The 24579-nt window shown below is 46.3% G+C and overlaps 1 protein-coding gene across 3 annotated transcripts in view; it reads right to left on the minus strand.

Annotated features, from left to right (window-relative positions):
- Positions 1 to 313: 313 nt before the first annotated feature.
- The window catches only part of LOC135391270 (very long chain fatty acid elongase AAEL008004-like), a 42507-nt gene continuing 18241 nt past the window's right edge, over positions 314 to 24579 (minus strand). The window contains exons 1-7 of one of the 3 annotated variants that reach the window (XM_064621454.1): positions 11831 to 12112; positions 10860 to 11017; positions 7893 to 8164; positions 7753 to 7809; positions 6430 to 6535; positions 6202 to 6338; positions 314 to 1785 (exon numbers count right to left, since the gene is read on the minus strand). In XM_064621454.1, coding sequence (XP_064477524.1) covers positions 1453 to 1785; positions 6202 to 6338; positions 6430 to 6535; positions 7753 to 7809; positions 7893 to 8164; positions 10860 to 10917 — 963 coding nt within the window. In that variant the 5' untranslated portion in view covers positions 10918 to 11017; positions 11831 to 12112 and the 3' untranslated portion in view covers positions 314 to 1452. Of the gene's footprint in view, positions 1786 to 6201; positions 6339 to 6429; positions 6536 to 7752; positions 7810 to 7892; positions 8165 to 10859; positions 11018 to 11743; positions 12113 to 24579 lie in introns of those variants that run through there. The other 2 variants (XM_064621455.1, XM_064621456.1) reach the window with 2 other exon arrangements.

A 24579-nucleotide genomic window follows, 5' to 3' on the forward strand; every position in this document is an offset into this window, starting at 1 on the left:
CAAACGCAATTACATCACTGTTTGTACCATACCACTACAGTTCGAGTAATAGAGCATTTACTGAATTTAGCATACTGAAAGCCATTCCACCCGAATTCGCGTGAATTTAGGGCGAATGTTGATTTCCTCAGATTTTGACCCCCTGAATTACGAAAAAAATATTTCCCGAAAACTTCAGGCTCTACCAATAAGTGTGTTGGTTACGAAAACCAGTCTAGAAATCAACTCCACCTCCACTGCTCACCTCCACCTGCTGCAGTGTGGAATCAAGCAAACAGCTTGCAAGTACAGTACTTAATAAAATACACCAGTGTACAAAAGCATTCATCCATTATTTTATTTCAATGTCTCAACAGTAATGCACAGCACAGTTTGGTTGGCAAATGGATGCCATGCTAAGGCCCAACTGCAGTGGAAAGTACTAGTAAAAAAAATCTTTTGATTAGACTTCCCTCTCAATGCATAGATAACTTTTTACACTGTATACAAAACTAGCCTTTGCTAAATAGAAACTGGAATTCCTAGGCAATCACAACGTAACCTCTTAAAAATCACATCCAGTCGTAGCATTCATTCCCTCTGTGTACTGTGTCACGTCTGTAGGTACTATATAAGTATTACATATGTATAAAATTAGTGCTAAAAACTATAACCAAAGCCTCAGCGGGTGCTTGTCCTCCCAGTTTGCTCACAAACCGCAGAGGAGAACCACAACTTAAGTACCGGTAAAGATACAACCAATTTTCTGTGTCACTACTTCCACAGCGTCAACGGATGCGCGTCCACCACTCTACAATCCTGCCCGCACAGATTCCCTTGTGATTTGGTCCCAGCACAGAAACCTCTTGCAAGCAGCAAAGGAAACAAAGGGGGGGAGAACATGTTGCAACTTCCAATACACACGTGTGTTTCTCGAAACTTGGCAAAAGGCACATGGAAAAAGTGTTACACTTTCCGGTACACACCACGCGAGCGACGGTTGTTCGGGTTACTGTTCGTTGGTTGCTAACTTGCATGTGCGTGCTACGTCTCCCACTGACGGGCAGTGCTGCCGGTGGGGGGGGGGCTAGAGAGCTGTCACAAAGTTCTTTTTATGTCCTTTTTTTGCGAATGAAGGATTTTTGGAAAGGTTATTGGGTGAGAATTAGATTTAACATGACAAACATTAAAACAGGTGAGAACACAGTAGAAAAAAAAAAAAAAGACAGTCCCCCGCGTCCCTTTGAGCAAAAAAACTGTCGTCCTTGCCTCTTTTGCCTGTCCAAATGAGGGGGAGCACGATTAAATACCCGTTGTTCGTGGCTGTGCAGAGCGCCACCTCTGAGGAAAAGCAGACAAGAGAGCACCACGCGGGCGGGCGCCAGTGCCCGGGGCGAAGGAGACCCTCCGCTCTACAGAGTCCGAGGATCGGTACATAACTGTCCACCGAGCACAGCTCCCGTTTGTCACACGTCACTCGTGCTTCTTGGATTTTTCTGCTTCCTCCTCCCAATCCTGAAGTCCATTGAGGTGGCAGTAGCCGTTGAGAAAGCTGCCGTTTCTGGATGTGCCATTCTTCGACATTCCATTCTTGCCTGGCGTGGCACCGTTCTTCTTTGATGTTCCATTGGCCACTGCACCCTTGACTGATCGCTTCTTCCAGTAGGTGTTTTTGTAGAAGTCCCAGAAGAGGAACCAGAACATAACTGCATGGAAACCGATCCACCACATGAAGCCCCTTGGGTAGTTGCAGTCAGGGCGGAAAAGCAGTTGGAAGGAATGGACGAAGATGGCAATGAACTGGACCTGAAATGCAGAAAGTGTGTTAAAGAAGCATCTGACTGATACAGGAACGATGTGCGTTTTGTCATGCTGATCTCAAATATGACGTCGTATTTGAAATATCTTCATTACAAGATATTAAAATTCGAAAAACAGGTCTCGCTACTTATCAATCATCAAGTTTAATCATCGGGACTTTCTGGAAAATAAGATTTTCAAGTACACTTTTTTTATGCACAAAATTTCTCAGAGGCAGGCTTGATGACCTTTCAAAAAAACGTGGTGAAAATGATTTCTCCTGAGCACAAAAAAATCAGTAATTCTTAACAAACATAGCTTCAGCTCCTAGAAAATTTATTCACAATTGCAATGGTATGGAACAGTTTGCCGAGTAAATGCTGAGAGATACGGGTGGAGTGGCTGGCTAAACTGAAATTTCTAGCCTATGTACAGCCAACCAGATGCAAACATTTTATTTTATTGGGGTCACATTCTTACAATAAAAATGCTTTTGAAAAAGCAACTTTTTGGGCACCTTTGACTTTTGGACTGTCACCCCACAAGTTTGAGAATGGCATCTGACATTACGCATGTCGACATCACCACAGTAGAGGAACTACAAAATGCATCATGAACTATTTTTCAAAACGCGTTCCACCTTCTGGCGTCTCTCAATGCCACAAACATCATTTTGATGTTTCACACGGGCCACAAGTTACATTGCAACAACTTTTAAGACAGGTTTTTTAGAGCCGATAGACAAGACAGTTGCAGACAGATTTTTCAGACTCCTAAAATTCGGACTTTCTAATATTTAGGACAAAAGTTGTGGTTTTATCAGACGCCCCATTGAGCCAATGTAGTTTGACGTCCGAAAATTCGGACTGTTTTTCGCAGGTACGGTTCGATTTTTCATACATATTCGCCTCGATTTCCCTTCGCCTTTGCTAACGGTGCGTGCGGACGCAAAGTTTACGCGTGCGCACCACAAGCACCCATAAACAAGCTATTCTTGGAGACTAGAAGTGAAACCACGAAATGATGTCTGCGCCTTCAAGTGATTCTGAGGGTGTCTCGATCGACTTCGTGGATACTGACGAATGCGGTGAAGACGAACATGTCGGCAGCACTGAGACCGCGACTGATTCTTCAACGGTGACGCAGTACAGTCAACATTGTCTTCGGCGATGTCAGAAGGATCCAAAAGATTGCACCCGATTGAAGATTACATCCAAAAAGCTGGACAGAAAGTTCACGCACGAGAAGAGGGGTGTTACGTTCATCGATACAGAGTACAGAACCTCCAGGCGATACGTTTAGAGTTCTTGCCTCCGAATACAACAAGTGTCCTGCAGCCTATGGACCAAGAAGGTTCTCTACCGGTCCCACCTGTGCATGCTACAAAAACGAAACTCAGTTTTGTTTTTTTTTCGTCCGATTTTTCGAACTCTGTGGGGTATCCAAAAAATTGTCCAAAACAAGTCCGAAAATTGAGCAGTCCGAAGAAAAGAATTTCGCTTCAAAATAAACTTTACAAAGCACTGGTAGGCTGGAAAAATTCATCGATGTTTTCCTAACATGCGCCCAGCTCTGCCTGATAACATCAGCTTCTATATACGCTGAGAGGCACCGCAGTCACCAAGTCGGCTTCACCTAACACATGTGCGCTTTAGGTGGAGCCCGCTTTACAGCGCTGTTGCGCGACTCTCAGGCGGACAGCACGTGCAGGGCCTTTTGAATCAAGCAGTTTGCCAAGAACAAAGACGCAAAACATTACGACAGACCTGTTCTACTCAGAGGAATGGAAAATGAACAATCACTGCCTATTTTTTGCTTCAATATTTGAGTTGGTTGATTTCTTTTGATACAAATATTTTCCATCATCCCAAGAGAGAAATTCGCTGGCTGGACAAAAGAAGTCCGAAATTTTGGACGTTCTTATACATCAAATCTATGAGACCCGCGGCCGTTCCGCGAATGAGTCCGAATACAGTTGCCGTCCGATTTTTCGGGCTCGGCGGGGATCGCGCTAAAGTCCGAATAATTGAGCAGTCCGAAAAAACGAATTTTGCTTCAAAATAAACTTTACTAAGCACTAAAGGCAGGAAAAGTTTGTCGATGCTTTCCTAACGCGCTTCCAGCTCTGCCTGATAACATCAGCTTCTATTTCCCGAAGCGACATTTCGTCACTGTACACTGACAGAGGCACCGCCGTCATCAAGTCCACAAGTCGGCTTCACCTACCGCACGTCTGCTTTAGGTGAAGCCTGCTTTACAGCGCTGTCGCACGACTCACGGGCCAAAAACGAAGACGCAAAAGCGTTACAACAGACCTCTTCTACTCAGAGGAAAGAAAAACGAAAAATTGTTGCCTATATTTTTTCTTCAATATTTTAGTTGGTTGATTTCTTTTGATGCGAATTTGAGAACGATACCAATATTTTCCGTCACTCCAAGAGAGAAATTTGCTGGTTGGGCAAACGGAGTCCGAAATATCGAGCGACGGGGCTGCATGGTGTCCGAAATTTTGGACGTTCTTATACATCAACTGTATGGGACCCGCGGCCGTTCTGCGAACGAGTCCAAATAATCGAGCATGTCCGAAAAACCGGGGTCCGAAAAATCGGTCGGCGACTGTAATCTTAAACTGTAAAGTTACGCTTGTCGCCGCGCTTCATATTCTTGCAGATGCGTGGGAAGCAGTGTAAGGGAGTACTATAGCGAACAGTTTTCGTCACGCCGGATTTTGCAAGGACAGTATGCAAGTATGGAGTACAAGCACCGTTGCCATCGCCATCAGCGACGACGGTGGCATTGGTGGCGGCTACCTGGCATTGGTACAGTACCTCCGAAGCTCAGGTATGACAATATGTATGCAAGTGTAACGTTTGAGCCGTACGCCGAAGTAGATGAGTGTGCAGAATTTTGTGCCAAAATGACTAATGGGCTAATCGTTTCACAAGACCTCGACCTGCCAGCGGAAGGCTCCGCCGATAACGACGACGATGCGAGTGCTATTGCGACTCCAACGGCAGCAATACTTGAGGCCATCGGTAAGCTCGGAAACGTCTACCGTGACAACATGACATTAGGCGAAATACGAGCAGCAAAGCACACTCGCATTGATAGTTTTTTTGTGCTTCTGAGTTTTCTTTAATAAAAATCATTTTGCGAGAGATTTCTGTCATTGAAAAGTCTGACTGCTCGATAATTCGGACAGATTTTGTGGCTTTTAGAAGTCTGAAAAATCGGTCGGCAACCGTATTCGTGTGGAATGTCCTGTTGAAACATATTTGGCCATCCCTTCCAGAAGTCTTCAATAACTGACATGACACTACTGTAATACAATGGTGACATGATGTAACAAGGATCTGCACGGTGTAGCATGTCTCAATTAGGGTTCTTCGTTTTCGGGTTAAACCCGACTTGTCACGATAGTTCCCCCAGTTTTCTAGAATTCGGGTAAAACCCAATATCTACCCGAAATCCTTGCGGTCCTTCAACTTGTCGTTCTAAGTAAATTGTCGGAAAAGTGGATCATAATTTTCAGCAAAGAGAGCTATTTGTGACAACCTATTTGTCCTTTTATAATCCTCTCCTTCAGGGGTCAAAGATGAGCTTTTGTGGAGCAAGGGCAAGTGTTTGAATACCGCTGTCATTAACTGTCCCAGTTCAGAGCGGAAATATAAAGCTTCTTGTTTCTCGTCCCAGTGTCACAGCAGCGTCTTGTTTCATATGCCATTCGTTTCAGAAAAAAATTCCCGGACGACATGTCAAACAGAGATCGTAGCGCCCGATTTCTCCCCGAATTCTCGTGTGTAAATAGCACACGATTTTTTCCCCCTCATGCATGCATGTTGCCAAATCGAAGCATGCTGACCTAAAATGAAAACACGACGTACAGAGCAACGGTAGTATGCACCAAAAAATGCGCTACGACAAAATTTCAGTGCTCGGAAACACATGGATTGCAAGTATTCCGACACGATAACAGAGTAGCAACAGAGGGCTCCCTTCAGTGAAGTATGCGTGACATCACAACCCTCGGGCGACTGGAGTTGATTTTTTGACGGCAAGTTTCCACTAACCCAGATTTTTCGCTCAACAAGGGTTGCTCGCAAGTTATCCGGGAATAGGTACTCCTGTAAAGCCACTTTGAATGCTCGAAGTGAAGGCTTTTGAAATAAAGTGGGTTTATGCCATTCACTAAAAATTCCGATTGCCTGATAACCCAGATTTTGTGGCCCCTAGAAGTCAGAAAAATCAGACAGACTGTACAAGGTTCAGATAAGCAGACCCCATGTGATGCGTGACGGTTTTTGTTGCACTGAAGGAAGGAGAGAGGTGTGCCCATTCTGCCCAATGAACAATGTAACCCCTTGCTTTCACATTGCAAGGTTTTTAGTATAGGTGAATTTGAAATAGAAAATGCATACTGACCATCTGTATGGTGGTCATATGTTGCTTCCACCAGAGGTATTTTGCCATCTGTGGTCCAATGGCTGCCAGACCATAGTAGAAGTACATCAAAACGTGGACAAAGCTGTTTACAAATGCAAAGAAGGTGCTGTGGCCACCTGCAAAACGAAAAAATGCAAATCCACCGATCATATAGTGTACACTGAACCAAGAGGAACAGCAGGTGCACAGCACATCTTCAATACCTACCCGGCGTGAATTTCACACCCCACCAAACGCTCATCGGAAGCATGCCGTGGTGGATGACATGGAGTGTTGAAATGTGCGTGAATTTCTTCCGTAGCACAAAAAATATCTGTGAGAAAAAGTACTGAGTTAGGGTTCTTCAAACGACAGCCATCTACCCAATTTATTGTATAATTATAATTATTATTTATAATCATTTATTGCATGCCATTATGAACACTAGGTCTTTTTCAAGTGAACTACACAAGGGAGGTTTCCGTACAATAATATATACACACTTCCAACTTTGTCCTTTGTCTTAAGATATCACCCCAACCGCATAAAGCCTTGCGTAGTTTGCCTTCAGCATTTCACACAATACATTATCTAAAATGCCAACGTTCTGTGTGCAGGTAAACCACCTGTTCTATTTTTGTAATGCAGCAAATGTGTGCCTCACTTTCTGTCTTGTCTGCTTCTACACCATCAGGCTCCCCATTTATAATGCATTTGTAGGCAAGTAGACTTTTTCATCTCAGAACTCTTATCTTATCTTCTTATATATATCTTCTTATAATATCTTATTTCGATTTGAACAGCACACTTTCAACACGTGTAACATCCTGGTTTATACCTCAGTGAAATACCAAAGGTATGCTGGGTTTGCTCCTAACCGTTTTTCATGTTACGTGTGAAATACCAAAGGGAATTCTTCACCAGGAAGAGTTATTATCCTGAACACTCGTCAGGCAATAGCAAGTCACAGAAGCTATTTGCTGCATCACAATATCTGCAGAAACTTTTTACTGCATAGCACAGAATTGCTAGATATAAATGCCCCTACACGTACATCGATGCAAGGCTACCGGGATGGTATCTGTCCTAAGAAGTTAGACTTCGCGTACTCTGAATAGAGTTTCAGAATAGGGTGTGTGAGACACAAGCGCCACAATGCATGTAGCAACCGCTCCCCGCACACGGCTTAACGAACAAAGTGTTCACAATGTACGAGTAGTGCAATTGTGTTTCCCGCTCGCAGCGCTGCTACGGCCTGCAACATAATTTCAAGAAAAAAGAAAGCAAGAAATAAAAGAAAGCTAAAGGAAGTTGCATCATTAGTTGTAAAAATAATTTGTATCAGAAAACAAATTGTCTATTGGTAGTCATTATTGAGGCTACATGCTAGTTAAAAAAAATAAAATAAAAAATGTCCCAAAGTGTGGTTTCGGTTCTGACCATGTGCTGCCATTTCTTTGGAGCCGCACAGCACTGGGGTCCCCCCCCCCCCCCATTCTAAAACTCTCTAAAGCTACACACACAGGAATAATGCATAAATCAGATACTCACTGTGTCCATGAACTCCATGAATTTTGAAATGTAGTACCACCATGAGAGATGTGTCATCTGAGGAAAAAGAAAAATCGTATTGGTATTAGCCACGTGGCTCCTTGGGGTCGACTTAAAGGCTCGACGGAAGTGGCACGTACTAATATCGCTTCGTTACTGGCTGTGTAATCAACTGGCTGGCACTTCCAGTTGTAGTGGCCGAACCAGCCATAGATGCCGAGCAGCAGGAAGATGATAAGGCTCACTCCAACCATGAAGAAGTTGTAGGCCACCATGAACCAACGTAGTTGCAAGGGCTCCCGATTCTTCATGATGGAGGGTCCGAGGACCTTCACAAAGTACGCGTATGACAGGCATATCGTCAGTGTTGGCCATGGGCTTTGCATAAACAGCCAGTCTTGTACCCGGTGATCTGGAAAAAGAAAAATGCACATTAACGGACTGCACACACCATGCGGGGGAAAAAAAAAAACTATTCTGTTGCACTGTAGAATGGCACCTACGAAGGCAGATCCTTTCCATTGCTCAGCATCGTGTGATGGATTATTTTGTGCTTTTCTCGATTTATTTATTTTTTTTGTTTGTTCATCCTTTTTTTCACAGTTACAGCTTCATTAGCTGCTGTAGCAAAATAGTGAAATTCTCTCCACCTATCTGTTAAAGATACGGGAAATAATTGGGGATAAAACTAGTTTTTGCATGCTGCATGTCGCAGTATGCTTATCTTTTACAGAATTTGCAGACGAGAATACTGAATCTAAAGCTATGCACATAAAAATACATTCTGTAGAGTCAATGTTTGTTACTAATACAGTTTTCGTATATGTGCATGTGAAACAGGCACTCTAGATATCGAGAATGCAGCACACAATTATCATAAATACAAATTCCACAAAAAAGTGGAAAATTTTCACCGCAACAGCTTCTTGAATATATTGGAGGGTTTCACATTGCTACTGTAGGCCAAGAATTTGTTACCCTAGTGCAAGTCTGAAATTATTAGCAAAACACACTTTTTTCTTTCTGATTTGCCTGCTGTTAGAGTGACCAGGGTCTGACATCAACTAGTGAAGCATGCATTAATTGACCACCTGTAGGTAACATAGATGGAGTAAGCTCTCCCTATCTGACAAATGAAGGAAAGCTCCCTCCAGCTGAAGTCCTGTTACACGAAGTTAACCCGAGCTTATTGCAGGAACAGCAGCTGTGCTGCTGCTTCCCCAGGCATTCTTATTTTGACATGAATCAGATGAACTGCTTAACATGACAGGTGTTGCACATTGTACACACATATGCTTACATCACCGTACCTTGTGCCGCAGCTACTGCAACGCTGTTCTCCATATTTTGTAGTCTGCAACTCACGCCCATCTGGGAACGTACTAGTGAACTACCTGGCACATTCACGCATCCCACCACTACCTATCGTAGCACCATTTTTCAGTATTTCAGCTTCATCTAAATATTGTTTACCAATTTGTGCTTTGCAGTGTACAGCTTCGATGTTTTTCTTACCCGGAAGAGCCAATCATAGCATGTTCCAACAAGTGTGCTAGTTATAACAGGGTGTACAGTATGGGGACTATAGCCAACACCACCTACATAGAGAAAGCCTGCTTACTCATTGACGTAACTACAAAGAGTCAGTTAATCGGGATCAGTGTTTTCAACGGCGGTAGCCAATCACGAACGTGCTTTCAGCAGTCGTAGCCATGGGGACGATATAACCACAGTCGTCTGTAAGTAGCGATTGGAAAAAAACTACTAAACAGGAAAAGATTATAAAGCTCAAAACGGTCCCATATCTTTCTCAAGACAGATTTTCTGGAAAGTGTGTTGCACTTTTTCTCTACATATCCAGGTCTGCAGGTTCCAAGTTAGCTCCAATGAGAGTTATTGAATTCACAGAACGGCGAACCGCAGTAGCAGACGAATTTTGACTATGTGTCCACATAGTGATGAGGGAGAGGAGGCAATAAGCAGGCCTTCTATACCTAGGTGGCGTTGAGTATAGTACTCTTCATATTTACCACATAATAATAGATTGCAATGCACCTTGCATAATTACATCCAGATACATATGTAGATTTCAAAGGTTCATATCAAGTGGCGGACCTAAACTAGACATGGTCCTTTTCATGTTCACGTTTCCAGTGGAGTTTGGTCTTATTTGTGTTTATCTGCGAACAACCGCAAAAACTGTGCCAAAGTTTTCCGCAATGAAAACATCCTTCCCTGAAATTTTTGCCACACTAAGAACAACGCCCAACACACACCAACCCAGCCACCCGTGTTTCTCGCACCGTAGCGACATTCTTTCTCAATTTAGAGTACCGAATTATCCGTAATGGTTTTAAAATAGACACTTGGCCACAAATTCATTCATTTCATTCATTTATTCAAATCTAGATGAATTTTGAGAGCCAACGAATATGCGTCCAAGACTACGCCAAAAAGAGAGCTCCGTTCACCTTATCTTCCATTCATTCGCCGCATCCCTATTCCTGGATCCGATAGCAAGCGCAAACTTCATTCATCGAGTGCTACTCGGAGGAGCGACGAAAAGGACGCGACATCGACCATGTGCGATACCGAAGCGCGAACGGTACCCGTCGGGAGCCAAAAAGGGGGTCACACCTCCAGTAACCTAGCTCGGAACTTAGGGTTAGGCGGGCACGAAGCTTTAAAAAAAATAATGAAAGGTCTTCGAGTACCACTGGCTAACCGGTTTTCGCGCCTGGCACCAACGGTTCGGTTATCTCAACATTTCTCTCCCCGTTGACTCCACGGTGGTCATATGTGCTACTCCGGTTAACCTTCCGCATCTGACCCTTCATTCAGTGGTTTTATGTGTTCAATGGAGAAACCTAGCTTCTCGCGGTGTTTTGCGGACGGAAACATAGCCATGCACTCCGGCGAGTAATGTATTTTTTTTTTCCACTGAGACGAATTTAACATTATGCGAGTCCGACAGCGAAAACAAACAAAATTTGCTTCGGGCTTTAGTAGTTTTGTTTTCGGAGCCCCGAAACCCGGCATTAGGCCTAGGTCGCTAGGCGTTGGCACGTTGGATTATTTCGTAGCCTAGCAGAAAAGCACACACTTACCGCCACTTTCCAGTGTCTTGTTGTAAAAACCTTTGATTTCTTCTAGGATGTGGTACATTTTAACGGGCTGGTTGCCACACAGTCGACGATGTCAGAGGTGGAACCAAGCCGGGTGCCACTTCACGAGTAACGATCACGTGACCACACGGCCGCGCCACCTGGGGTAGAGGACGAAAACTCCGTTAGCAGACGTCAAATGAGGCGCGAAGTGCAAGAGATGTTCAAGGTACGAACGAGCGCATGTATTTGCAACCTTGACAATGTAATCCCCCACAAGATATCGTGCCGAACGTGCTAGTGATAGGGTGGTCGAGCAATGGAATACTATCTTGTGCACCTCTGCGAAGTGAAGCACTACACTGATAAGGTCATCCACCCTTGCACCCGCCAAACTTTTTAGTGCATTGTGTTGCCGATTGTTGTGCAAACTTTATGCCGAGTCGAAAGATAACCTCAGTGAGCATTCAAGCAACTTGTATGTGCAAAAAAGGCATCCACGTGATAAGATAAGGGTAAGCATACTATGCTATTTGCGCTCGCAAACTGTTCAAAAATAAATCACGATCACAGCAGGGATTTTCCAAGGATCTTCATCTCGGCGGGTTAACCCGTGGACATCTGCTGGCTCTTTGAGCATTTTTGGCTTTTCTGTGGTGGTGCTGGGGAAATACCTGGGCTGGGCCACAACGTGTCGCACGCAAATTATATCAACGACATCGCGATGCTCTTGACACGAATAGCGATGATATTCGAGCAAGAAACACCGCTGGGAAACCAAATACATTAGGGGAGAACAGCTTCGCATTCGTTGATAACGCTAGGAAGTATTATGCTTAGGTTGATGTCATGGCGAATTGATGGTAGCCTGAAGGGCAGACACTGACCTTCCTTTATCCAGGTACAATCAACAGTCTACAATCGTTATTGGATGCTGAAGTGCCGTGAGAAAAAAATTAAATATCCTCTCCAACCTTGCTTTGTCCAGTAACAGCAGGAAATAGATCAGCATTGCTTGGAACATCGATAAGGCGAATGCAGACGACGGAGTTGAGGCGCGAAGTCACCACGGAGTTTTAAAAGCATACACATCAAAAGGAGCACAGTTGGAGGGTGTCCTTGTTGAGGCACATAAAACCTGCGCTAGAAGTCTCACTAGCCGCCGCTGTGCTTCCTTCAAAGTTCCGACCGCATTCCATGTTTGTTGATTTGCGGAACACAGCGTGCAGCAGATGCGCGTGTGGTCAACATTTTCCTTTTCTTTCCTTTCCACCCCCTCTCGTGTTGTTGTTGTTGTTGCTCCTCAAGCGGGATGTGTATTTATTCAGTTATTTATTCCTCGAGCGCGGGAAGTAAATATGGAATAACGAATGCTCGTAAAAAATACGAGTGTGCACAGAATGCAAGATGCGTCTAATCATTACATGGTAGACAATAGACACTTTTCCGAACCCGTGCAAGAAAACATGGATACGGGTGATGAGATATTGGTCGTCTGATAACGGGCATTCAGGGTTGCCAGCCCAGCGGGCATTCTCGATTATCAGTGCCAGTACTGCAACCTCTTCGGTTGTCTTTTTTCTTTTCTTCTTTTTTTTTTTTTTTTGTCCTTTTTATGCGTCGTGTGCGTGCGCGCGCGCGCGCGTTTTGTCTGTGACTCTGTGTAGAACTTGCCCGGCCCGAAATGACAGCTCTGGACGTAAGGACGATTGCACGAGTTAGAATTTCACATTTTTCCCGCTTCGATCGTTATGGCGTAGCTTTCGCAGAAACAACGACTACATTTTTGGAACTTCCTCTCCAACATTTCGCAAAAAGACTCTGAGTAGTAAGTTACTTGACGAATTTTAGGTAAGTAGTTATCGAGTAGTTACATCTGTATCGAATTGAAAAAAAAAAAAAAAAAAAACGACCGTGTACGGGGTAGTCGCTATTTTTACATTTGGCTCGATAGTAATATCCACTTTTATCGGAACAAGCAGAAAGAAAGAAAAAATAAAAAAATTCAAACGATCAATAGTCGCCAAAGAAACGCATATTCCCTAACGTCAACACACGGTGGACAGTAACGTCGTTAGCCTGGCTGTTGCGAGATACAGTTTATGAGATGCTCCCTCGTGCATGGCCATACAGAGAACACAGCTTGCCGACGAGTTCACAGGTGACGCACGGTTTTTCTCTTTTTTTTTCTTTCTTTTTTTTTTTTTTTTTTGTTTAGTGCGTCTCACTGTCGGCAAGTAACTGCCCTATTCATAATGCTGTGAGAGGAGAGCACACGGAGTTACGCTTGGTGTCTTGCACAAGCTTTTACACGACCTCAAATATTATCTGTTTTAAATATTTGTTACACTTATCGATTATATTATGCATTTCTTAAATTTAGGATATTTAATGAACCAATAACTTCTTTCGTACCGCTTGCTCAGCATTGTTGTTGTTGCGACGCACGATTTTGTGACAGATTGTTGCCGTTTTCTTATCACACCAATTCAAAACAACAACAACAACAATAGATGATGACGATCAGATGGAGTGTTTCACCGCGGCGGTGCGGTACCCTACTCCATTGAACGTGGAACAGGCACCAATGCACTCTGTATACAAGAAAGCGTGTAATACTGATCAATACTGTATTTTAAGTACTTTTTGCTAGTATTTTAGTATCTTACTCAGTGCTTTTTTATTTTTTATTTTTTGGAATGGTACCTGTACTCTATTTGAAATACTTTTTCAGTATTTTCTACTCAATTATTTAATCACATTTCGTTTATCTGTTCGTCTTCATATATACCGTGTTAAGTTTCGCTACAAGGTACACTTGCTTGCATGGTCAACTTATTGAACAACTAGATTATTTTGTTGAAGAGAGGGAGGTTGACTGAGGAAGACTAAAATGGGGGGGGCAGCCCAAAACGAGCCAATAATATCTATGCCTAAATACAAAAATCGGCAGTCACTTTCGTGACCAATGCTCAAAGCAACTCTATATTCCAATTACATTCTTTTCAGAGTACCTGTACCGTATTTCAAGTGTACGCTCTCGCTTCAGTATTTAGTATCGTATTTCAGATACATTTTTGTAGTATCTTGAGCGCCCACCAAGGGGAAGGTACTCTCGTTCCCCACATTTGGCAGAATAACTTTCTCTAGTCGGTTTTCTGTACTCTTGTGGTTGCACACGTGAAATGATGAGCTGCTGCGTGTATTACGCTTCCGAAGTTTACGAGAGGATAACTGACGGGAAAGTGCATATGTATGATACGGTGGAGAAAAAGAAAGAGAGAAGATATTCTGCTTTAAAATGAGCGGGCTGCACGATAGTGGTGGTAAAACTTATCCCTCTCGCTCTCCCTCTTTCTTTTGGAATGCGGTTCGTGGCAATACTTCGTTTTCATTTGCTGCTAATTCGATGACCTATCAACAAACGTCCAAAAATTACGCACACTCCAAAGACAGGAAGTCACGCTGAAAACGGGAGACATAGTCCTGCTTGAAAGTAAACTTCCTCGAAATATGTGGGATACTGGGAGAATTGTCGGGACATACCCTGGACAAGACGGCCACGTGAGATCGTGCCTTTTGAAGCACCAAAGCGGGAAAATGACGAAGACGGCTGTGCAACGCCTGTATTACCTCGAGATATAGACTCGTTATTCGCCGCGGGAGGATGTTGGGAAAACGTCCCTGTCAACCCGGGAGGTACCCGGGTTCGAATCCCGGTGCCGGCTGTGTTGTCTGGGGTTTTTCCTGGGTTTTCCTCAGACGCTTTAAGACATATGTCGGCACAGTTCCCTTAGAAGTCGGCCCAGGACGCACATTCCCCCAGGGCGTCAGTCGTGACGTTGCCCACATACGTGAGGCCGACAACGGCAAGCCCTATCGCCATCACCACCACCACCACCACCCCTGTCAAGAGACGAAGAAGAAGGCTCCTCGCGGATCAGTTGCATGACTCATGCTTGCTGATTGATTCCTACGCTAAACATTGCTCGATCAACAGGGCATTAAACATCTTGTTCATCATAGCCATCAGGGTTCCCCCATTCACACGCTGCACTAACCCTTGCGCCGAATGGTAAGGGACGTCGTTTCAGAATCGTGGAGGGGTCGAACATTGCACGGAATGATACGGTTATCACCGCCGACCCGTTGAAGGCGAGGGGCGTACGCTCTTTTTATGACAACTAACGTAAGTGCACAAAAGGGCGTACGCCTCCCGTTGTCAACAAACCAGGGGAAAGAACGACATCATTGGGGATGATGGTTGACGAGGAGAGCGATGTTCTGTGTGTACGGGAAAGCATAGCACGCAGGCGTTGTCGAACGACCGCGTAAGTTACGAAAGCTCCATTGACCGCATAACGAATGCGTGCCTATGCGTATCAGATGACGCACCTGAACGAACTTCTTTTTGTGGCATTCTCCGGCAAAGTGTGAATACTTATAGACCTTTTCTCGGCACGTTTCATACATCCACGGAAGGAAGTCATATCAATTTTTCTTCCCATTCAGGTCGCTGTCTCTTCTTCTGGTAGCTTTGATAAATGAATGGAAAGTGGTACTCGCTTTGAGGAAACGTGAAATGCAAGTGCGGGTGCGTTCACTGTCCACAAGCGGCCTTTCCCTACAGGGGTTGTACCTGTAGCTTTCCTTCACGCGGTATGAAAGAAATAAACGATGAAGGAGAACCTTCCTCGGGCCGTCCTCCTTATTATTGACCAGGAAGTGTTGGGGGCGAGTTGATATTCCCATTTATATCCAGAAAGACAACAAATGAAACATCTGTTTTGCGTCCGTGCGACGGAGGAGTTGTTTCCGTAAATAAGTTCTTCTGGACATGGAAGTTGTTTTTGTAGTTCGGAGGTATTGTGCGATAGTATGGCAGGACGAGGAAGTTGTTTCTGTATCTTCCTCAAGATTGACAACTTTTTTTGCGATGGATATGGACTGGTAGGGACTGACATCTCACGAAGATATTAGATATATAGTATTGATATATTCTTTTTTACAGAATTTCATCGCGCTTCCATTCCCTTATCCACCAGTGGATAAAGTAATTGAAGAGCGTCCTTTTGCGCTTCACTGCGACCAGCCGCGACAAAAATATGTAAACCGAAACCAATTCATTACTGCAACAAATGACCCGCTTCGGTGGCAGATTTTTCTCTAAAAGGTGTCCACTGAAGGTCCCAAAAGGGGTAGTACCCATTTTAATGCCGATAGCGCCCTGCTTTAGAAGTTATGTTTTTTTTTAAGAAACTCATTTGAATTTTTATTTAAATAATTAACGCCTCCCACTCATTCACACGGTGCGCAGCTTGTAGATGGTATCGCACAGATACTTGTAAAAAAGAAAGTTGGTCGATTGGTGCACCCGTTCGCGAATTATTTAGCCCGGGGAATTAACTGAAACACCCGGTATAAGCGCACCCGCGCACGCCTCTGGCCGTAACCTTGAAGTCTCGGAACCCTTTCATCGCCACGACAATTTGCATCTCATGAAGGGTGTTCGGCCGTTAAAACACGCAAGCTCCTTATTTATGCGGCCATCCTTTCAAACGTACTCAGTGGCATGCATTCCTTATCCGACGCTAAATTACGCGCCGGTTGACGAAACGTAAGTCACCGTTACGAGTGAAGATGGCACATAATAAATCCGCCGGATTTATGTGTCCTTCTCTATATATGGAAGGGAATGATCGAAAGGACGTGAGCATGACGTTGCTGGTCTGTCCGCGTAATGTGAATAGTGGGCCGACGGGATTTTCATATCATTAGTAGGCCAACGCTTTAGCGTTCTTTCACGATCTTCCATTTCTTTAATCGTGCCGGGAACTGCTATAGGCGGGTTATCCAAATTCGCGCAAACGCACCGTTTCTTTCTGTGTGTCATCCAACAACAACGAGAAGACCAACAGCTACGTGCATGACGATAGGACTGCGATACTCATCCCCTGTTTGTCGTTCAGTGGCATATCTTTGCTAGATGCAAAGTGAGAAATTCCGTTTAATGCGCCCTCTTTAAAATGAGGGTGTAAAGGTTAAACCTGTAACTACGAAAACATTTTTATTTTCGCCTCCATCGTCGCCAGACTGAACGACCAGTTGAATAACTCTTTGTGCTCGCGCGCGACAGCTGCTCTTTTTGGAACTCCGCCACTCGTGACCCATTTGGTCAGCTCGCTTTTGTGGCCCTATAGAGGCAATCCCTTGAGCCGAAAGCACTGTGGACACTACGACATGTCCAAGATGGCGGACGGGATTAACAGATTTAGTCCAAGTGGGGGCGGAGGATTTCACGTGTCCAACCTAGTTAATGTAACCAATTAGACAGTTGGTTTCGCTTTCTTTTGAATGTTTTGATTGGCGCTACCATGTTGGTGGGCAGCGGCCAATTGTGGTCTTTATAAGCGGACACCCGCTAAATTGCGACAGCTCGAGCGGGGACTTTCACCACCGGAAGGTCTGGGACCTTGTCGCCTCATGTCCCCCGAGTTCTCAATCAGTAAGCCTTTGCCTTGATATGTATATGCCTTGTATATATTTGTATTAAATATTGTTGCTGTTGAGTTATCCCTCTCGTCGGACGTCTCCTGCAAGCTGCTACCGTACTCGCAACACATCACCGAACCCCTCTACGGAAAGGAGAAACTTTACTGGCGCAGCACGACAGGATGTGTCCATCTACGGAGAGCTGAAGCATCTCGACGGACGAGTGAATACCTCCAGGAGAACAGCAAGAATCAAGGTACGCATCGAAGTCAAGCAAGGCAGCAAAAGCAGCGGACTGTCCAGGAAACTGAGCGGACAAGTCCAGGTCATCAACGGAGAGCCACAACTAGTCAACGAGGACCGGATGTGCAGTGTGTGAACGTGACCGCGTCAGGGGAGCCAGCACAGCTTCGACGACGGCGACGAAAGTGAGAAACAACGGACACTGAAGTGTCGGCACAGGGTGAAAGAAAGCGTCATCCACGGAAGAGCTTCGAAACAATTTCACGAGGTAGGTGAGAATTGGTTGCCCTTGAGGTTCACGAGTAGATAGCTACCGCGTAGGGTTTAGTTATTGTGTATCTCAGAGTTCCGGTGTGGCAGGACGATCTTTCTAGTGTCCGATAGTGTCAGTGGGTTCACATGATACCGACTGGTTTGGTCGAGCGAACAGAGCCGAGCGGAAAAACTAGGGTGTCGAACAATAGTTAATGCTTACTCGCTTGAGGGCGAAACAAAAGAAGGCAAAATTCGACACAGAAATGGCAGACGAAAACAGAAGTAACACTGCTTCTGGCTCAGGCGCTACCGAAACCGTTAGCGTCGAAATCTTGCGGCTCCAGATCGAACTGGAAAAAGAACGATCACGGAGAATAGAACTTGAGCGATTTCGAGATGACCGCTCGCCATACAGTGAAGCGTCGACTACACGAACGCGCGAAGAAAATCTGGCCTACTTTTCAAAAAGGCTTAAGAGCGTTTTGCTTCCGCTACCAGCCGACCGCGAAGTGCCCATGTGGTTTGAGGGAGTAGAAGGTGTTTTCAAATCCTACAAAGTACCCGAGGAGGTTCAAAGTCACCTCATATTACCGCTTATCGCAAGCAGGGTAGGTCACTTGTACTCAAAGCTAACCACCGACGAGCTAGACGACTACCAAACGGTAAAGGAGGCCGTGCTAGCAGCACTCCGTTTGTCCCCGGGCGAATATAGGAAGCGCTTTTCAGAAGCAGTCAAAGGGAGGGACGAAACATGGTCGAACTACTGGGCCAGGCTACACAGTTATATCGCCGCATACGCTAAAGCACGCGAGGTCAAAAGTTACGACGACTTGATAACGTTGATCATCGCAGACAGGTTCGTAGACTCGCTGACAGAGGAGGCTCGACAATTTGTAACGCTCCAGATCACCGACGTCAAACCCTCCGAAAGCGACATTGTAAAAGCAGTGGAGAAATTCGAGGATGCTAAGGGCAGGGGAAGCGCAGTTCTAGGCCACAGAGACAAGGGAGCTTCCGACCGCCGTAAGGAAAGCCACAAAGACAGAGGGAAAGATGATAAGAACTCCCAACAAAAAGGGAACGGGAAAGACCGTCAAGAGACAAAGAACGGGTTTTCCTGCTACGTATGTGGAGGGAAACATTTTGCAAGAAATTGTCCCAAAAAGAGGTCACCAGACGGTGACCACACAGCTCCTAAAGCAGCAGACAACAAGGATTCTGCACAAAGACGCGTGAACCGTGTTGTGATAGCTAGGGACGACGAAGTCCAAAATGCATCTGATGACGCACAGGTAGAGAATACTACGTTGGTGGCGCGCGTCAGCCCAGCGGCTACGGGAGATAAAGAGCAGCTGACTCTCCCCATTCGCGAGGTTCAATTGCAATGTGGGACACAAAAATTTCGCGCACTGATAGACAGTGGGGCGGACGTGACTGTTGTTCGCGCGGATCTTTTTCCCGAGCGCAGAGGTGATGCACTAAGCCCGCTGTGGCTCGAATCCGCCTTCGGACACAAGGTAGCCGCGGAATTGGGCGTACTACCCGTCAGGCTGATAGGCACAAGCAGCGACCAGGTAGAGGTTAACAAAGTCGTCCCAGTAGAGTGCGCTTTTACCGAAAAGCTAGCCGGAGATGTAGATTGCCTCCTATCACTAGAAGCGTGGGATGCCATTCGGAGTGTCGAGGAACCGGACGCGCTAAACGCGGCGGCTGCCGTGGAAGCGGAATACACAGACGAGCTAGACGCGGGTTTAGCGGGGTTATTCCTGCAAGAGGACGCGGACTGCGGCGGTGCCGAACACATCGCGGTGGTGAACGCGGTAAAAAGCACGGCGGGAGGGACCGACGCTGAGGCCGGCGAGAGAAGCGTATTCAGATCAGCCCAGCGTGAGGACACGAGCCTCGTGGACGCGTGGGAACAGGGTAAAGCAGGCGCTCACGGTATGCTCATTGACGACGGTATCCTTTATCACAGGGATACGGTAGCGGGGCAAAAAGTAAAACAGCTCGTTTTACCCGATGGTAAACGGCGACAAGTCCTCCAGCTCGCGCACGATACGCCGTGGGGAGGCCATCTTGGAATGCGAAAAACGCTAAATCGCATTAAGGCGACTTTCTATTGGCCGGGGATTGAAAAGGACGTTCGAGAGCACTGTGCAACATGCCACGGATGTCAGGTTAACGCGGACAGGAATGCAAAAGACAGGGTACCTATCGCGCCACTCACGCGACCAGACTACCCATTTCAAGCAGTGAACGTTGATGTGGTAGGCCCGTTCGAGATCGCGTCGGCACGCGGGCACAAATACGCACTTTGTGTCACCGACCTTCATACTCGTTGGCCCGAAGTGATTTGCCTTACGTCCCCGACCGCAAAGAAAACGTGTGACGCGCTGCTCGAAATCTTCTCGCGGACGGGTATCCCGGAAACTATCTGTTGCGATCAGGGCAGCAACTTCACGTCGCACTTAACCCAGGAGTTCCTCAGAAGGATCGGGTGTTCCCCACGCTTCTCGACGGCAGAACACCACGAAAGTAACGGGGCGGTCGAGCGGTGGAACCGTGTGTTCCGCCGCATGCTATTTCACGTGGTACGGGACGACCCCAGAAACTGGGATAGGTACATCCCTTTTCTCTTATGGGCGTACAGAGAAGTCCCGCACGACACCACGGGTGTGTCACCGTTTCAACTTCTCTACGGTAGACAACCAACAGGCCCGCTAGCAATTCTAAAGAATACCTGGGAAGGGCAGGTAGGACCCCCAGTTCAGCTCCGAGAGGCGCCCACCAAATATCTCGAACATTTGAGAGAAATGTTCAAGGCGGCGGCAGAAACTGCAGGGCTAGTTACCGAAAAGCGGCAAGCGCGGTACGTGGAGCAGCACAATCGCAAAACAAAGCAAAAACAATTCCAACCTGGCGACCAGGTTATTGTTTTCGATACCAGCCGATCAGCAAAGCATCAGGCAAAGTGGAAGGGCCCCTACCAAGTAATAGGGAAACGACGACAGCACTCGTATGATGTACTAACGGACGACGGAAAAACGCGCACGATTCATGCCAACAATTTAAGGGCCTACAAGGCCAGGGTGAATCACGTAGGAGTCATTTTCCAAGGAGAGGAGGAATTTGGGGATGTGGAACCCGCGCCGACAAAAAGGGACAAAGGGCAGTCTGTCTTGCCAGCCGAGGCAACTTCGCATTTGGGGGAAAGTGAAGCCAATCAGGTCAGGCGACTATTTCAGTCATTCGCGACAGTGTTCGTGGACGTCCCCAAAGTTGCAGATGTAGGTGCGCATGTTATAAAGTTGCGTGAGGGGCACGTCCCGAAACGGTCCCATCCTTACCGCACGCCTCAATTGCTTCGGAAAGAAGTAGAACAACAAGTCAATGAATTGCTCGAACAAGGGCTGGTGTATCCTATCGTCACTGAGTACTCCCACCCCGTCGTCTGTGTTACTAAGAAAGACGGTGGAGTCCGTCTCTGCGTGGACTATAGGGCGCTTAACGCCGACACAATAGATGACGCGTACCCAATGGAACTTCAACAGGAGCTAGTTTTTCGCGTAGGAAGGGCGCGGTTCATCACCTTGCTAGATCTACGCCGGGGATACTGGCAAATTCCCCTTGAGGTAAACAGCCAAGAAAAGACCGCGTTTGTTACGCATTTCGGTCAATTTGCGTGGCGGGTGATGCCGTTTGGCCTCAAAAACGCAGCAGCGACGTTCCAGCGGACTGTAAACGCCATCCTCGCGAAGCACCAGGAGCATGCCTGTGCTTACCTTGATGACATAGCCGTGTACTCGGAAACATGGGAGGGTCACCTGCACCATTTGGAGGCGGTACTAACCACGTTAAAAGCCACGAAGTTAACGGCGAATTTATCTAAGTGTCAGATAGCGCGAAGTTCTATCCGCTATCTAGGGCACATTGTGGGATCAGGAAGTCACGCACCCGATCCAGAAAAGATCAAAACCATATCTGAGCTGAAGCGTCCAACTTCAAAAAAGGAGCTCAGGAGCGTACTTGGGTTGTGCGGCTATTACCGCGACTATGTTAAGGATTATGCAAAGATAGCGACCCCTCTAACGCGGCTGACCGGCAAAAGGGTCCCGAACAAGATCCCGTGGGATAACGAAGCCGAAGCCTCCTTTCAGGCACTCAAATCGAGTTTAAAAGACGCAGTAGCACTGACAACACCTGACCCCGAAAAACCGTATTGGGTATTTACGGACGCGTCAGCGTTGGCGGCTGGAGCATGCCTAGCCCAAAAGGACCGCAATGGCAAAGAAGTGCCCATATCGTTCGCAAGCCACCGATTTTCGGACACGCAGGCTCGGTGGGCGGCGATTGAACGAGAGGCGTTCGCGGTCATCTGGGCGCTCAAGAAATTCGATCATTGGGTGTTCGGGGCACAAGTAACTGTGGTGTCCGACCACAATCCTCTTTCATACCTGACCTGCACGACACCACAGGGTTCGAAGCTCGCGCGCTGGGCTCTTGCACTCCAGCGTTATAATGTGAAAATTGTTCACCGCAAGGGAAGCGCGCACGGGAATGCGGACGCTTTATCGCGGTTGCGGTTTGAGTAGGAATTAGGCTAGAGCAGGTGCGTTGCAATGTATGTGTGAACCTCGAGAGTCACTCGCTCTCACCACTTTGTTCTACGGAACTTTTGTGTTTTTCCGCCATAATCTTAGTGTCTGTTCAATGTACTGACATAATGCGTTTCAACAGCAACACGTACCATTTTCAGAGCTTGTCGTTGCAAGCACTGTCACGTTGTATTGCATGTTCAGTAGTGTCACACGAACCTTTGGTGTGATGAATTTGTACACGGGTGATTATTTCTATGCTAGTGTGTTTAACCCGTCTGTAGTTTATTCCTTGTGGTTCAACTGTGCCCCACAACGAATCTAAGGAGGGAGGTGTAAAGGTTAAACCTGTAACTACGAAAACATTTTTATTTTCGCCTCCATCGTCGCCAGACTGAACGACCAGTTGAATAACTCTTTGTGCTCGCGCGCGACAGCTGCTCTTTTTGGAACTCCGCCACTCGTGACCCATTTGGTCAGCTCGCTTTTGTGGCCCTATAGAGGCAATCCCTTGAGCCGAAAGCACTGTGGACACTACGACATGTCCAAGATGGCGGACGGGATTAACAGATTTAGTCCAAGTGGGGGCGGAGGATTTCACGTGTCCAACCTAGTTAATGTAACCAATTAGACAGTTGGTTTCGCTTTCTTTTGAATGTTTTGATTGGCGCTACCATGTTGGTGGGCAGCGGCCAATTGTGGTCTTTATAAGCGGACACCCGCTAAATTGCGACAGCTCGAGCGGGGACTTTCACCACCGGAAGGTCTGGGACCTTGTCGCCTCATGTCCCCCGAGTTCTCAATCAGTAAGCCTTTGCCTTGATATGTATATGCCTTGTATATATTTGTATTAAATATTGTTGCTGTTGAGTTATCCCTCTCGTCGGACGTCTCCTGCAAGCTGCTACCGTACTCGCAACACATCACCGAACCCCTCTACGGAAAGGAGAAACTTTACTGAGGGGGGGGGAGGTAATGGCAGGGTCGGCTCGCCGTTGTTGGCCACACAGAAGTAGGCGTCGTCACGACTATAGGGGAAAAAAAAGAAAGAGAAATAGCAAAAGACGAATGGAGGATGACGGTTGGAGATGCGTAGAGGGTGTGTGAGTTCGTCGGGGAGAGCAAAGTGTTAGAGGGGCCGTTGAGCAAGACCCGCCTCCTGCAGAAAGAGAACAAGGTTTTTGCTTTTGCAGAAATGAACTTCACCTCATAGCGCGCTCCTATGGCCAACCGTCATCCCGGGTGACATCATTCTCTTCCTCGATTTGTCAAAAACGGGAGGCGTACGCCTTTTTGTGACACTCATGCAGTTATGTTAATTGTCACGAAATGGCGTAGGCCCCGCGGTTATCACAAATCGAGGGTCTTTTTTGTGGCAATTAGCGTAATCCCCCAAAACGGGCGCATGCTTCCAGTTCTCAATAAATCCAAGGAGAGATCTCACGCGAAGATCTGTTTTAAGGGTGTATACGTACGCTCACCTACTTTTACTTATCTCAGAGTCACGTGTTTACCCCCGGCAACCAGCTATATACTTTGTAGTACAAGTTGCCTAGGCACGTTGGTCTCTGCATGAGGCGTTTCGAACACGGCATGCTGCGTGCTCAGATTTCAGAGCACGTTAAATAACTGTCGGATGGGCAAAATTAACCCGCAGACACCGACCTCGTTCATGATCCTAATTATCAATTATCACGTGAGATAAAGGACAATGATAGCGGCCCTGACTCCACCATGCTGTTTATAACAGTTCTCCACAAAGCCGTGAACTTTGTGAGATAAACACGGACACTTCCCCATTGCCAACAGCAACAGAAGCAAGTGCGTACCAACGAACACAAGAAATATGTAAAAGGTAAATGATTCCACAGCGACGTGAAAAAAGAAAAAGAAAAAGAAAAGAATCACTAAAGGAGATCCTTCCTCGATCCAACCGCTATACTTGTGTTCTCCGGAATGGTTCCTGCCGCCTCCATTTGCGCTTGAACGCTTTGTTTTCTGACATATACTGTGAGCTTGTTTTTCTTTCTTTTTTTTTCTTTTTTTTTTTCGTGCGTGACGGTTTTTCGCGAATCTTCAAACATGTTCGCGAGTGCGCCTTAGCGGCCTGTCCGAGAATCAGTGTCGCTTTATCGCGA

This window comes from Ornithodoros turicata, chromosome 4, assembly GCF_037126465.1.
Source record: "Ornithodoros turicata isolate Travis chromosome 4, ASM3712646v1, whole genome shotgun sequence".
NCBI classification, from domain to species: Eukaryota; Metazoa; Arthropoda; class Arachnida; order Ixodida; family Argasidae; genus Ornithodoros; species Ornithodoros turicata.